Source organism: Apium graveolens, chromosome 5, assembly GCF_009905375.1.
Source record: "Apium graveolens cultivar Ventura chromosome 5, ASM990537v1, whole genome shotgun sequence".
NCBI lineage: Eukaryota > Viridiplantae > Streptophyta > Magnoliopsida > Apiales > Apiaceae > Apium > Apium graveolens.
This window is the reverse complement of record NC_133651.1, coordinates 271,584,267-271,597,179: the sequence shown is the minus strand read 5'-3', so window position 1 is coordinate 271,597,179 and position 12,913 is coordinate 271,584,267. Positions and strand designations below refer to the sequence as shown.

Here is a 12,913-nt window from a genome sequence, read left to right as displayed (position 1 = left end):
TATTCGTTTGCCAAAATCGGACACAAGACCCAGATTTCAGCAAATCCGCTGCATCCGATTCAGAATCGTATCAATACGATTCTTATAATAAGAACAAGCACAAAACATGTATATATCAGTATTTATACAGATTATATAATCATCATATGATTATATAACTCTCATGAATATCCTATATTCAAAACATTTACATACATACGTATATAATAACATAACCACATGCAAAACATACAAAATCGCATACATAACAGTCATGTAATATTTTATACATGCTATCATCGTAAAACCAGTAAACACTTAAATGAATTAAACACTTTTCGCAAGTAGCTCTGATGCCATTGTTGGGTTTCGAGCACATAAAGGCAACAGAAACAGTAATTAAAAACGTGAAAAATCAGAATTTTTGAAATCTATCGTAGGATCCATGCGAAAAATCGATATTTAATTCGTAGATCAGATTGTTTACCTTAAGAAGCTTTACAAATTGGTTGACTAATGGAGATCCAAAGGTTGTTCAATCACCACCATCGCACTCACGCGATCTACGCTCTATCGGTATCCACACGAATGCTTGAACGCAAGGATTGAATGTGTACTATCACATACTCGTTTCTTCTTGCTCTCTCCATCTTCTCCCTTGGTGGCTAGGGTTTTAGTAAAAGTCTTGCATGTAAAACTAGCCACCAAGAGATATTATATAGAGAGTAGAAAAAGAATTATGACTCTTAACTAATTAGGAGTTATTATTAATTCGAAATTTCTATTTGTATAATAATTAAGTCACACTTAATTATTCAACAAATAAATTTCATAATGGTCATTATATTTCTATATGAGAATTAATATACATTGATTCCATTAAAAGTTATCCTTGACCAGGTAATGATAAAAGTGGATATTGGGTATATTATGAATTGTATGAGAAATATGAATGATCTAGATAGGATTTAACCCTCCTATTTTAGGAGTGATATTATTGGCCTCTTGTGTGAGCTAGACTATGAACTGCGTGGCCACTCTCAAATGTTAATTTGATATGATAATCTACTCATTGATCAAGAAAACCTGGATTAAACATTGATGAGGATGACACATTACTTTCCTCTAGTTTAATCTATAATATTTGGTTAAAGAGATTATATTACATTCTACATTAATCATGAAAGGTTTAATCGATCACCGATTCAATTATTATTACTTGGATAGCAATGATGTATTACTAGATGTCGCTCATTGTTTATGATTTTAAATTAGATTTAAAATTCGTTGCCAACGTAATAATAACCTATAGGGTCACACACAAAGAATACTTGAATGATTTAATTTAAATTGGATTTAAATTATATTAAAGTAATTCAAATTATTTATAATATTAATTAAGTATGACTTAATTAATTAGATAAATATTGATATTCTAATTTACTAATACTTCAGGTCTAAGGACCATTACATCATTATCACTGTGAGAATTACTTATGACATAACAGACATGTAGAATCTCACATCGGGTCTGTTCAGCACCATGTACATTTACATCTGCCTGTGTGTTTTACTTCAGTATCACTATACCTATGATCAATGAGATGTGATGATCAGTCAACAAACACACTAGTCTTAATGCATTATTGTTGTCCCTTAATAATAATACTCGACTAGGGACCTTTAGGAATATTGATACTATTCTCATAATCTCATTTTTAAGCACTACAAGGAAAATAGGGTGTAACAACGGTTTATGCCCATTGTCCGAGACCCTCAAATACCTTTGAGTATTAAGATGCCGTCTCTTGCGGGTATCAAACAACGGTACACAATCATTGTCTGTTTCCACTAAGACAACATCAGCCTCTTTAAAAGTGTTGTAAGAACATTGGATGCAACAACATTTTATTCACTAATGACTGTTGTAATTTATGTTAGTAGTCAAGTGTTTGTTGGGTGATTATTAATACATAATCTCATGCACCACAATAGTTTCAAACTACAGAAAATGTTGTGTGTCGTCCACTAAGACAACATGACTGTCTTTAAAAAGGGTTGTAAGAGGGTGAATACAACAACATGATAGAATTAGTGACCATTATGTAAAATCTAATTAGTCAAGTGTTTTTGAGGTAGTTATCAATACATAATCTCCCTTACCATAACATTTTAAAACTACGGACATTGTTGTGTGTCTTCCACTAAGACAACTTTAAGTTCTTTTACAATGGTTGTAAAAGGTTAGATCAAACAACACTCATGTACTGCTACCTATTGTTAAACATCTAGTTAGTCAACATCTTTTAAAACCATGTGTGTTGTCCTGATTACTCTATCACAATGGGTCTTTGAGGGGAATGCAATGTGTGAAGACAAGACATACAACAATTTCTATAATGGTTTGCAAAGTTTCGTTGTAGGACTAATCTGGGACAATGGTTATAAATGGTCAACTGTTGTGTGTATTTATTTGGCCAATGGTTTCATCTTTCTACCTATTGTGTGAAATGCATATTAGTATACGGTTTTGCTGTTAAAAGAGTTGTGTGAAGTTTGTTTTTACAATGGTTTGATGGTATAATAGCAATGAAACTGTTGTGTGATACAATGTATAACAACTAACAAAAGATCACACATCTTTTGATAAACTACTAAATTAAAAGTATACCATACAAGAATTATAAACCATGACCAAGATAAATACATCAAACGATAACCAACATCAACGTATTAAATGGCACAACGGTCCAGTTCATAAAAAATATTACCCATCAAACTATCCATCCATCAACCTCCAATAAAACCAAAATATTCATCCACCATACACCAACAAAAACTAAAGTCATCTAGATCATATTCCCCTGAACTGGTTCCCAAAACAGAACTTAAATAAATAATTTATCCCCCAAAATATACCACCATATTTTCCCACTGTTCAACTATTTTCACAAAAACACTAAATTTAAGCACCTAACAGGTATGGTGCTTCCGGAAGAACCTTGCCCAAGCACTCTTCAGTTCATTAACATTATCATCGCTGAAGATGTGGTTTCCCCTATGGAGCCACTGAAAAAGAATCAATTCAAGTGAACGTAAGATTTCACTGATAAAGAACAAAAGAAAAACAAGTGCGCCATAAAAGCAGTTATCAATATTACCTTCGAGCAAATTTCAAGTTCCTTATCTTCGCATATTTCCTACATAAAGAGCATCACATAAATTCCACAGTCCTTACTTCCATTCTGGACTGGAACTCCCTGAAGAATAGATTTAAATTATTATATTTACCCTCGTATAAATAATAAAAATGACAACATCGATGCTACGAAAATAAATACCACGAGATTCTCCCGAACTATTTTTTTCTTCAACATCTTCTTCCCCTTTTCCTTGTAAAGTTTAATGGCACTTCAACAATATAATAAATATAGACATTAGAAATCAGTTGTCAAATTGTAAAAGTTAATGCTGAATAAACAAAGTGATTATGCATCACTCACTTGTCAACCACTTCCATCCATTCGGCACTTGCAATTCGCCACTTTAAAGGGTCCCAATGGTACACTACTTGTGTTTCTGGATTGACAACAATCAAAACCCAATGGTTCCTAGTAAAATCATGAACACACCGTAAACATATAATCCATAGATGTATACAGTGCACATTGATACGTTACAAGTCAAAATAAATAAAAATAGAAAAACTCACGCATAGTTATATGGCAATAGACAAAATTGCCCTTTCTTAGAAGTTTTGAATCTAAAAGAAAGGGCACGTGACCTTTCAGCAGCGGAACCACAATTGACAGCGCCTATCATGCCAAGATCAACAAAAGCTATCATATCAGTCATCTTGTGCCTTTTTAAATTTTCTTGCAATATATTGCATAAACAACATATCGCTCGTTAACACATATCTTGTCACATTCAATCATCATTAATAAGGCAACTTAATTTTAAAAATTTGACACTTACTGAATGTAGATGCAAATAACTGAGGCTGATATTTCACCTCCTTTGCACAAAGAATAGATGTCTGATAGAAACAAACATTGTTTCTTCGTTGACCCAAAAGCGTCTTGGCATAAATTAAAAGGTGATGTATGGCCATTAGCTAGAGCATCCTTTGCCCAAAGCCATAAACGCTTTAAAGCAACAGGGTAATTTTCACAATCTTCAACCACATTCTCAATACAGTCTTTGACATTCTTCATCTTCTTTATTGCATTTTTCTTAACTCCCTGAAACCAAACAATTGTGAAGCAAATTAGAGGTGCAAATCCACAAAACTCGACTTCTTTTACAAAATTAAAAATTACACAGAATATAACCTTTCTAGGTGATTCCACTACAGCAACCGATGATTTTTTTACTTCAAGTATAAGATCTCTTGGCCAGGCTATGTTGGTTCCAATAGCTTCTTGCACAGTTCTGATTTCATCATTGATTGGGAAAGGAATTTGAACAGATCCTTGGACTGCACGAGTGATTGACACTCGTGTATTTTCTTTCACCTATGTAACTCCATGGAGAACCTGCTCTCCATTGGACACGTCAGTTTCCTTGGTTGCATAAGCAACAACATTGCTCGTGGTCCCAACCGCCAGCTGCCACTCCAAACAACTCCTATGAGCCTTGACACCCTCTTGGAACATAATGTCAACTGCATTATCCCCACCTCCAATTGGTACAACAACCTCAAATTTATTATTATTTTCTACCTCATTTTTATCTTCGACAAGATCCAATTTCTGCTTTGCACATCCAGACCCATCTAACTCCTTGAAATTTCCTTCTCCACCCTTAGAGCAGCTCCCTTGTTGCGAATCAATCAGTGGACTACCCTCAGTCCTTGAAATCTTTCCAGCAAAACTTGCTTTCAACTTCTCTACTTCAGCCATCCAGAACGCATCTCTCTGCTTCACAATCTTTTCTGTTTCCTCTGCCACAAACTTCTGAACATTCTCTTGTATTCTCTCATCCATAGTCCTTTTCTTTTTCGGTCTTGGAATACTAAAATAAGTTGATTGTTTCACATGAACTCCTTGCCCACGTACTCGTCCTCGGTGCTCAGGGTTACCAAGCACCTTTGTCAACACATCATCAACTCCATAAATTGTAACTTCTCCTTCATGAACCAACCTTTTCATCTTCGCCTACAAAATGAACAAAACACGTTAGACATAGTTAAATAATATATAACTTAGACAGTGCCTAGGTGCCTATGTTTTATTCAAAGAAAAATTTAATAACTTACAATATCCTCAGCAATTTGTTTAACTTCATCATTCTGAAAATTTCCATCTTCGTCTCGTCGCGCTCGGATCTAAGTATCCGACCGATCTATCTCCATGCTAGGATCAGACTCAATCTGCATTACAAAGCATCTTGACAAGAGTAACATTACATACAATGTCCTAAAAAGAAAAATAAGAAAGTAGTGTGAGTTTCGTGATCACTAACCATTTCCTGTTCTAGATTGGCATAACCTTTGCGAGACATACGGTGATTGTATTTATTCAATTCTCTTCTTTTTGACTGTGTGTCATGAAGTTCCTACACAAAAAATAGTAAAATGTAAGCAAGAAAAATATTAAAGAATTGCACAAATAACAAGACAAGAAAGGATATTAAAAAAAATTCCGCAGTTGTCCTCTTTGCAACAAACATCTCACAATGAGCCCTTTCAATAAATGAGTAATCTACTGGAGGATGCTTTAGCATCTCAGGTTCATGAGCATAAGGAATACTATATTTAGTTGTTAAATTGCACTTGAACTCGCGCCACTTCTGGCATGCAGAACTCAACACCAACATCTGTGCTGATGGGGGAACTTCATACGCCATCTACAACAGTAAGAATTTAAAAAAAGTGTGAGTAAGTGGTCTTTGTGCATACATTGAATTTGTGTATAATTACTCAATGAAAACAAATTTGTACCTTCACACAATCCCATATCTTGTTTTTCTTTTCTTGCGAAACTAACTTCCAGGAGGCATAAAAAATTGGGGCCTTGGTTCTTGCCAAAACCCAATATAGGATTGCATCTCTGTAGCTGCATCCCCGTATGGCTCACCTTTGGCATTGAATAACATCTCACTCTTGATCCCCAAAATCTTTTGTCTAACAATTCTATGCATTGACACTGGCCCGCGTCTCAATAGATACAGTCCTTCTTTCTTCTTCGGTGGCGGCTTCTCAGTCACTTGCTTTCTCTTCTTAGTCAATTCTTTTTGTAGGTTACTCGAAATAGGTTGCATTTTAACCAAAATTGTGGAAGAATTGCTTCTTCTAGGTTGGAACATCTCCACCGACTGAATCGTTTTTAGAGCCTTGATTAGTAACTTGGCCGCCCCTGAATTAGGAGCAGATTTTGTCCTTGTTGCTTGCTTAGAAGGAGCCATAATAAGTCTGCAATGCAAATTTAAACTAAAAATTAATCTAACAAATATTAAGACTAAGCATCATTAACAAATTAATCATATCATAACGAGATAGCCAATTCATCACAATAAACTGATTCAACAACTCAAATAATTTAGATATGAAATTGAGCATAAGGCAAACGTTTCTAGAACGTGAATAAAAGGTACTTAGTCAAAACACTTGAAGAGATTATTATATTTCAGGACCAGTAATAGATAAAGCAACCTTCATCAAGACGGGAAAATCTATTAAAAATATAAAACAATCACATCCAAAAATTCAGTAACTACAGAATACTACAACACTAACAAGAAGACACGTCATAGTTAGAATGACACTAATAAATCTAATCATGCATCATATTAAATCTAAGCATGCATCATATTAAAAACACCCAAATCAAAAACCCATTGCAAATCACCCAAATCAAGTCATCAGCTCATTAAAATTACCATATAAAAAACACCCAAATTTTCAACTCATTAAAATGAAATTAAAATCCATATCAAGTCATCAGCTTGCACATCATAATAAAACAGCAATCAAATAAAATAATCATAGCATCACTTCAATTATCATAATTAAAACCTGTACCAAAAAAATACACAATAAACCCCTATCAGTTAAGACACTTGCATGCATCATATTAGAAGAGACTAAGATGAATAATTAGAGTATAGAGACCATATTTTAATTGTGCACTAATTAAAAATCATATAATTGCGAGATAAGAGAGAGAGAGAGAGAGAGAGAGAGAGAGAGAGAGAGAGAGATGGGGGAAGGGGCGATTACCTTCAAATGAGAGAGAAAAGAGTCCGAGAGATGAGAGATACAGAGATACAGAGTCCCAGAGACGAGAGAGTTTAACGTTTGAGAGTTTGGAGATGAGAGAGTTTGTGAGAGAAAGGGTTTGTGAAAAGAGGAAAAGGGGAAAAGGGGCTTGACTTTCAAAATTATTTACACAAAAGGGGAAAATGGGGGGAGCTGGGGTGGGTTTCTAAAATAATTGGGGGAAACGAAAATTATAATGGGGGGAAACGAAATGTATAATGGGAAAATATAAAGGGGTGGATTTTTATTTAAAAAGTTTGATCAAAAATATATAATATTTAAATTAATATAATTATCTAAAAATATTTTGATATAAATAATTTATTCAATTGAAGGTTGAAAAATAATACTTTAATTCGATTATATTATTACGGTGATACGAATTAATAATTTGAATCGGTTAATCAAAATAAGTGATATATAATATATTTTGAGAAAAAAGTTAAAAATGTTAAATGCAAAAAATAACATATGCGGGATTAAATCGAATAAACGTGTATTATTATTTAAAAAATTGAATGCATATATCAATCAGTTCGAATAATCAAACAATGACTACCATATAAGTGTTTTGAACTTATATGGTACCTCTTGATTAATAACGTTTTCAATAAACAAACTTTTATAAAATTATAGAAAAATATTTAACGAACCAATATTACGATATTAAATAATGCTACCGGAACCGTTAATTTCAAATACGTTAATTTTAAAAAAGTTTGTATATAAAAACGTTGTGAAGAAGTAATACGATATTAACAAATTTTAGGGAACCACAATTTTGGAGTAAACGAATTTTAACAAATTTTGAAATAGATAAAACAAAAAAATGATTTAGGAATTAGAATAAACGTGTAGTATTATTTAAAAAATCAAATACATGTATCAGTCAGTTTGAATAATCAAACAATGACTACAAAGTGCTTTCAGCATATATGGTACCTCTTTATAAGTAACGTTTTTCCTACTCACAAACATCTAAATACATCAAGTAAATAAAAATATATAATAAAATGACAATCTAAAGATACTAAATGAGTTTTTGAAATAAATGAAACTTGACTTAATTTTAAATAGATGAAACAAGAAAATCGGTTGAGTAAACCGTTGTCGAATAATGCTTGAGACAATGGTTTTAGCACCTAAACCGTTATCCAATAATAACTCAGACAATAGTCTTTAAGCCAAAATCCATTGTCCGAACGCCGACAACGGTATTTGACAATCCCCCGTTGTAGGAGTAACTAACAAACAACATATTGTAGTTCTATTTGTAATAAACCGTTGTACGAATGAATATACCACAATGGTCTTTTATCACTCCTAATAACCTTTAATTTAGTGAACTTTTATGCAACAAACAAACTTTTATAAAATTATAAAAAAATATTTAACAAACCAATATTATGATATTAAATAATACTACCGGAACCGTTAATTTCGAATAAATTAATTTTAAAAAGTTTGTATATAAAAACATTGTGAAGAAGTAATACGATATTAACAAATTTTAGGGAACCACATATTTGGAGTAAACGAATTTTAACAAATTTTGAAATAGATGAAACAAAAAAATGATTTAGGAATTAGAATAAACGTGTAGTATTATTTAAAAAATCAAATACATGTATCAATCAGTTTGAATAATCAAACAATGACTACAAAGTGTTTTCAGCTTAAATGTGTAGTATTATTTGAAGTAATGAACATCATAGAAGTAACATGTTCGAAATAGATCTTCATCGTCATCTTTGTCATCACCGTAATCACCGTCATCAATGAGATATGTAGAAACCCACATTAGAGAGGCTTGTTTTTGAGGGAATTGGTGAGATGAGTTTGGATGAATCAAGGGTTTGAAACAGTAGATCGCCACAACTTACAAACCAATTTACAATCCTGAAGAAGTGATAGTACTGCACTAATAGAAGTACCTTGAAAATGATTTCTTCAGGAAGATAAGAACAACCCCTCGATGCTATTCAGACACAGCTTTCGTTATTATGTCCTAAATGGTTGTGAATTGTATGGTTGTGACTTGTGAGACTCTTGCAATCGTGCCTTTATATAAAAACGATGCTCAATTGGGAATGTGAAGGGACTGAAGTGAATCGATGGAGTATATTTGAATATTTGATTGAGTATATTTATTTAAGATATTTAAATACTGAAAATTGAAATAAATTGACCTGGATTTTTTAAATTTTATAAAATTTACTGATATTAACAAATTTTAGGGAACAACAATTTTGGAGTAAACGAATTTTAACAAATTTTTATGTAGAATTTTAACGAATGAAAAATATATTATTTAACGAACCAATATTACGATATTAACGAATTTACGAATCAGAATTAAGATAGACACGAAGTTACTACCGAATGTTTGTCTGAAACAAGTTGCTCCATTTCTTCTTTCTTTACTTTTTCCTTTCTTGCGCGGCCAGCTGAGCTCCATCTCCTCTTCATCCCCATTTCCATTTTCATTTCCATCTCCATAAGGAACCCATCTACTTTTTCTCTCACTGTTGTCATTTCCACCCATCTCCCCAAAATTCCCCCAAATTTTGAAATTAGGTATTTTTATTTCTCTCATCTTTGACATTTGGTCCGTTTGTGTAAGGTCTCTTCTTTAATTCAAGTTAAATATGTTGTCACGTTCACTCACACATTCACTTGAATATGTGTTCTCTATTTTTATATGTACTTGTTTGAATATGTGTTTTGTTTGAGTTAGTTATGTGATTTGTTTCTATATTTTGTTTTGTGTAAAAATGACATATAAGTTTTCTAAGGTTTTGTTGAATTCTCCCTGGAACACATATTATTCAGCACAAAAATTTTATGTATGCACTTCTTAACAAGAGTTCATCAAAACTTACGTACACTGATATATGCAGACTCTATTAGAATGCCAATTAAAAAAGGACTCCTGAAGTATTAGATGCAGACTGTATTTGGGCCTCCAACATATGGAATTGTAAGAATTATTAATAGCAAGTCCGCAGCAGCACCAAAATTAAACTAACAGGAACATATTACTAGTTAACATATTACTAGTACCAAATTGGGATGTGACTATTTTTAATGTGACAACAGATCAAAGGAACTTAGTTTCCAAATCAATATATCAGTGTATGTAAGATTTTGAAAAGGTGTCATTTTACACAATTTTTATACATTCATTTGATTTGTCTCTATTTATTTGTCAGGTATTGTTGATTGTTTTCAACTATGGATAGATCATGGTTGAGGGCTGATAGGAGAACACAGGAGTTTAGGATAGTTTTGAATGAATTGTTGAAGTTTGCGGTAGAGAATGGGTGTAATGCAAAGAAACTTATTTGTCCATGTATAAAATGTGCACATAGTAAATCCTGGAAAACTCAAATAGGGAAAGACCATTTTTTCCAAAATGGCATCGACGAGACCTGCACGTGTTGGATTTGGCATGGTGAACATGAAATAGAACAAAGTCCAATTGCCCGTGAACACACTGATAGTTCACAATCTGTGGAACAAATCCCCATGCAAACAGATGGAGACGGTGATGTTTTCTTGGATTCCTCAAAAATGTTCAACCAGTTGAATTCTGAAAATGAACCCCTATATCCTGGATGTGAAGGGTTTACTAAAATAATGGCTTTAGTGAATTTATATAACATCAAAGCAAAATTCGAAATGTCCGATTCCTGTTTCTCTGAACTCCTACTTCTACTTGGGACAATGCTTCCAGAAGGTAACTGTCTTCCTTCTTTCGGTGAAGCTAAGAAAACATTGTGTTCTTTAGGAATGGAATACGAAAAAATACATGTTTGTCCGAATGACTGTCTTTTATATCGCGGTGAGATGGATAAAGATGAAACTAGCTGTCGTATTTGTCAGGCCTCGAGATGGAAGAAGAACGAAAAGGGAGACGACATTGAAGGCATTCCAGTCAAGGTTCTTTGGTATTTTCTACTATTACCTCGATTGAGAAATTTATTCAATTCTCCTCAAACAGTAAAATACTTGACCTGGCACCACACAGAGAGAGTGAAGGATGATAAAATACGTCATCCTGTAGACTCAAAAACATGGAAGGAAGTCGACGAGAAGTGGCCTTAATTTGCTTCTGAACACAGAAACCTACGGCTGGCTTTGTCATCTGATGGGTTTAATCATTTCCACGGAAAAGGCATTGATCACTCTTGTTGGCCTATTCTGCTATCAATTTATAATCTCCCACCATGGCTTTGTATGAAAAGGAAGTATATAATGTTATCTTTATTGATATCCGGACCGACTCAGCTTGGAAATGACATTAATGTGTTTCTTCAACCACTGATAGAAGATCTGCAAAAATTATGGCATGGAAAGCAAGTGTATGATGCATATAAAACGGAGTCCTTCAACCTGAGGGGCATATTATTGTGGACAACCAGCAACTATCCCGCCTTTGGTAGCTTATCGGGCAACATTGTCAAAGGCTATAACGGTTGTGTGGTATGTGCTGATCAAACAAAAGCTATTAGGCTTTCTAATTACCGGAAGACAGTGGTTATGCGGCATCGAAGGTGGCTACAACGTGACCACCCATATCGAAAATAGAAATTGGCTTTTGATAATACTGTTGAGAAAGTATCTGTACCTGTTCCTTTAACAGGGGAGAAAGTGTTCGAAAGGGTACAACATTTGCAATGCCATGTCTATGGTAAGACACAACGGAAACCTGGATGAAAGAAAGATGATCCTCGACCAGTTTGGAAGAAGTTGTCCATATTCTTTCAACTCGAGTATTGGAAGTTCTTGCCGGTTAGGCATATTCTCGATGTCATGCACATTGAGAAAATAATATGTGAAGCTTTACTTGGTACATTACTAAATATACCAAAAAAGACAAAAGAAAAGGAATTTTTTCTCCTTGACATGGCTGCAATGGGAATAAGATTGAATCTGAGACCGGAAATGGCCGGGAAGAAGGAGAAATTACCATTGGCATCTTGGAATTTGACCCATTCTGAAAAAAAACTGTGTGCTCATCGTTTCTGGGAATGAAATTGCCTAATGGATTTTGTTCTAATATTAGGAGTCTAGTATCAATGGAAACTCTCCGACTCACTAGGATGAAATCTCATGACTTCCATATAATTTTATATCACTTACTCCCAATTATAATTCGATCGTCACTACATAAAAAGGTCAGGAACACTGTCATTAGGTTTTGTCTCTTTTTAAGGCTATTTGTAGTAAAGTCATTGAAGTCGATAAATTGGAGAAAATGTAGTCTCAATTGGTTGTAACTTTATGCCAACTTGAAAAGTTTTTCCCCGCTTTCTTGTTTGACATAATGATTCACCTTTCGATTCATCTTGTGCGAGAGGTTGAGCTATGCTGGCCAATTTTCGTTAGGTGGATGTATCCATTCGAAAGATACATGAAAACATTTAAAGGATATGTAAGGAACAGGGCTCGCGCAGAGGGTTGTATTGCTGAGGCATATATTGCGGAGGAGGCAGTTGAGTGTTTGGTTAACTTTAAGGAAGCTCCTGTCGGAATTCCAGAAAATGGCAGGCGTACAAAGAATGCAATAAGTAGACCACTATCTGGTGCAACAATGCTCACCCCGAGCACAAAATATTTGTACCTTGCGCATTTGTGTGTCCTACAAAATAGCACAGATGTTGTGCCATA

The 12,913-nt window shown here is 33.9% G+C and overlaps 2 protein-coding genes and 1 long non-coding RNA gene across 3 annotated transcripts; 1 reads left to right on the top strand and 2 right to left on the bottom strand.

Moving 5' to 3' along the window:
- Positions 1-3,149: 3,149 nt before the first annotated feature.
- On the bottom strand, positions 3,150-3,573 carry LOC141659649 (uncharacterized). The gene is made up of 3 exons (XR_012549847.1): positions 3,483-3,573; positions 3,321-3,390; positions 3,150-3,239 (listed from the first exon to the last, which is right to left on the bottom strand). It is a non-coding gene; the product is annotated as an uncharacterized LOC141659649 (long non-coding RNA).
- A 923-nt stretch (positions 3,574-4,496) lies between these two features.
- Positions 4,497-5,354, bottom strand: LOC141660967 (uncharacterized). The gene is made up of 2 exons (XM_074467944.1): positions 5,240-5,354; positions 4,497-5,138 (listed from the first exon to the last, which is right to left on the bottom strand). The coding sequence occupies exon 2, from the start codon at positions 5,130-5,132 to the stop codon at positions 4,497-4,499; it is 636 nt and encodes a 211-aa protein (XP_074324045.1). The 5' UTR covers positions 5,133-5,138; positions 5,240-5,354.
- A 5,120-nt stretch (positions 5,355-10,474) lies between these two features.
- Positions 10,475-11,347, top strand: LOC141660966 (uncharacterized). The gene has a single exon (XM_074467943.1). It carries the CDS (start codon positions 10,475-10,477, stop codon positions 11,345-11,347), a length of 873 nt encoding a protein of 290 aa, XP_074324044.1.
- Positions 11,348-12,913: the final 1,566 nt, after the last annotated feature.